Source organism: Gavialis gangeticus, unplaced genomic scaffold, assembly GCF_001723915.1.
Source record: "Gavialis gangeticus isolate Ggan-Ray unplaced genomic scaffold, GavGan_comp1, whole genome shotgun sequence".
NCBI classification, from domain to species: domain Eukaryota; kingdom Metazoa; phylum Chordata; order Crocodylia; family Gavialidae; genus Gavialis; species Gavialis gangeticus.
Window position 1 is genome coordinate 64909328 of NW_017729031.1, and position 1726 is coordinate 64911053.

The 1726-nt window shown below is 42.1% G+C and overlaps 1 protein-coding gene across 1 annotated transcript in view; it reads right to left on the reverse strand.

Moving 5' to 3' along the window:
- NCKAP1 (NCK associated protein 1) overlaps nt 1-1726 on the reverse strand; it is a 130208-nt gene that overhangs the window by 40885 nt on the left and 87597 nt on the right. The window contains exon 15 of the mRNA XM_019522863.1: nt 606-687. Within this exon, the coding sequence (XP_019378408.1) occupies nt 606-687 (82 nt within the window). The remainder of the gene's footprint in view (nt 1-605; nt 688-1726) is intronic.

Genomic DNA, 1726 nt, shown 5'->3' on the forward strand with positions numbered 1-1726 from the left:
AAACAAGTGAAAACTAACAGCTTGCATTTTCTGAGGGGTGTCTTGAGTCTTCAAACATTGAGAATTACTGGTATAAACGTTTACTGTGTATTTTACATGTGTACAGCATGACTATGTTACTTTAAAAGCCCTATTATGCCACCATTATTCTTCTTCCTGGTTACTGCAAGGTAACTTTTCAAAATCTGTTCCAGTGAAACCACATGTTATTCCAATGATCCAAGATAAGGCCAGCATCAGTTAGGCGATTTTGCCCACACAAGTATTTTATGACTGTTCAACATGCCGGATACTTTATTTTCCATTTACAGGAATGAGTCTATATCAACATGAAACTTTCTAGTAACTTCAGTAACCAGTACTCCTTCAGGTAATTTCCCTTTTCTGAGTATACACTGACAATTCAAAAGAAAGGTAGGCAACAGGCAGTACTGGAAAAGGCGAACATAAAATGCTGGAAAGAAGCCATCTTACATAATGGGAACTAAGAAAATGTTGAGCTTACCTAAGTACGTTATTTGCTATAATGGATTCTAGAAAGCTCAAGGTAATGGAAACTTTCTTTTTTGGTCAACTTTTCCTTGAGTACATCTGAACAGACTCACCTTGTTTCACACTTAAGGAAGTCATAGTGTTGACAAAAGAGGACATGATGATTGATTCGTCTTCAGGGCACACTGAGAGATTCTAAAACAAAAGTAAACATTGTTACCATAATTTTTTCCAACTTATTGGCTATACTGAGAGCATAGCAAGAAACCCTAAATCCATACGTTTACCAGATATGAACTACATTGAATGCTGTTGTTTTTAACCACTTCATAAAAGTAAGTAACTTGAAATGCAAATGGACTTATAGCATGCTAAATCTATTATAATTTTCAGATACATAGGGATTGACATCTTTTCTTCTGAGAAAAGAGGATCAAGAGTTTACTGGCTTCAGAACAACTTGTATCAATATGTTACAACAAGACTGCCTCTAGAGCAATGATTCTCAACTCAGATACCTTGAGATCCTTTCAAGGGTGCTGTGGGGTTCCACACAACGTTAGCACTGTTAGGTGTGCAAACATGATTCACAAGATTAAACCCAGAGATTTCAAATAGGAATCCATAATGTCAAACATTTTGACCTGATGTGGCCTTTCTGAGCTGACATTTCCCAAGGGGCGTCTTGAATCTAATGAGTAGTGCTTTGAGTGTAAAAAGATTGAGAACCACTGTTGTAGGGATTTTGCTATCCTGTGCATGCCAGACAGTAGCTAGATACTAGAGCTGCGTGAAGCTTTGGGTGCCAATTCAATTCAAAAGAGATTAGGCCCAGTTCGGTGGCCCAATCTCCGAATATGATCAGGAGACCAGTAATAAGGGTCCGAATCGATTCGAAGCTCTCTGAATCAATTCGGAGAGCTTCGGCGATTTGGGCAGTCCCCACTTGCTGCTGTATGGAGCTAGACCCGGACTCTGTGCCACTAAGTAGGGGGCGGGGGGCAAAGGAGGGGGGAGGAGACTATGGCAGGACCCACAGGGCCCACTCTCTCCCAGCCCTGTTAATGGCTGTCCTGCCTGGCCCCAGCTCCCGGTTCTTAAAGAAAAAAAAAAGTTAAAAAAAGCCCTGCAGTCCAGATGCTGCAGCTGCCATTGGGGTTTCTGAGGGCTCATGGCAGAGCCCCCCACCCAGCGCAGAGCAGTGAGGGGCAGCTGGGATTGCCCCTCACCACCC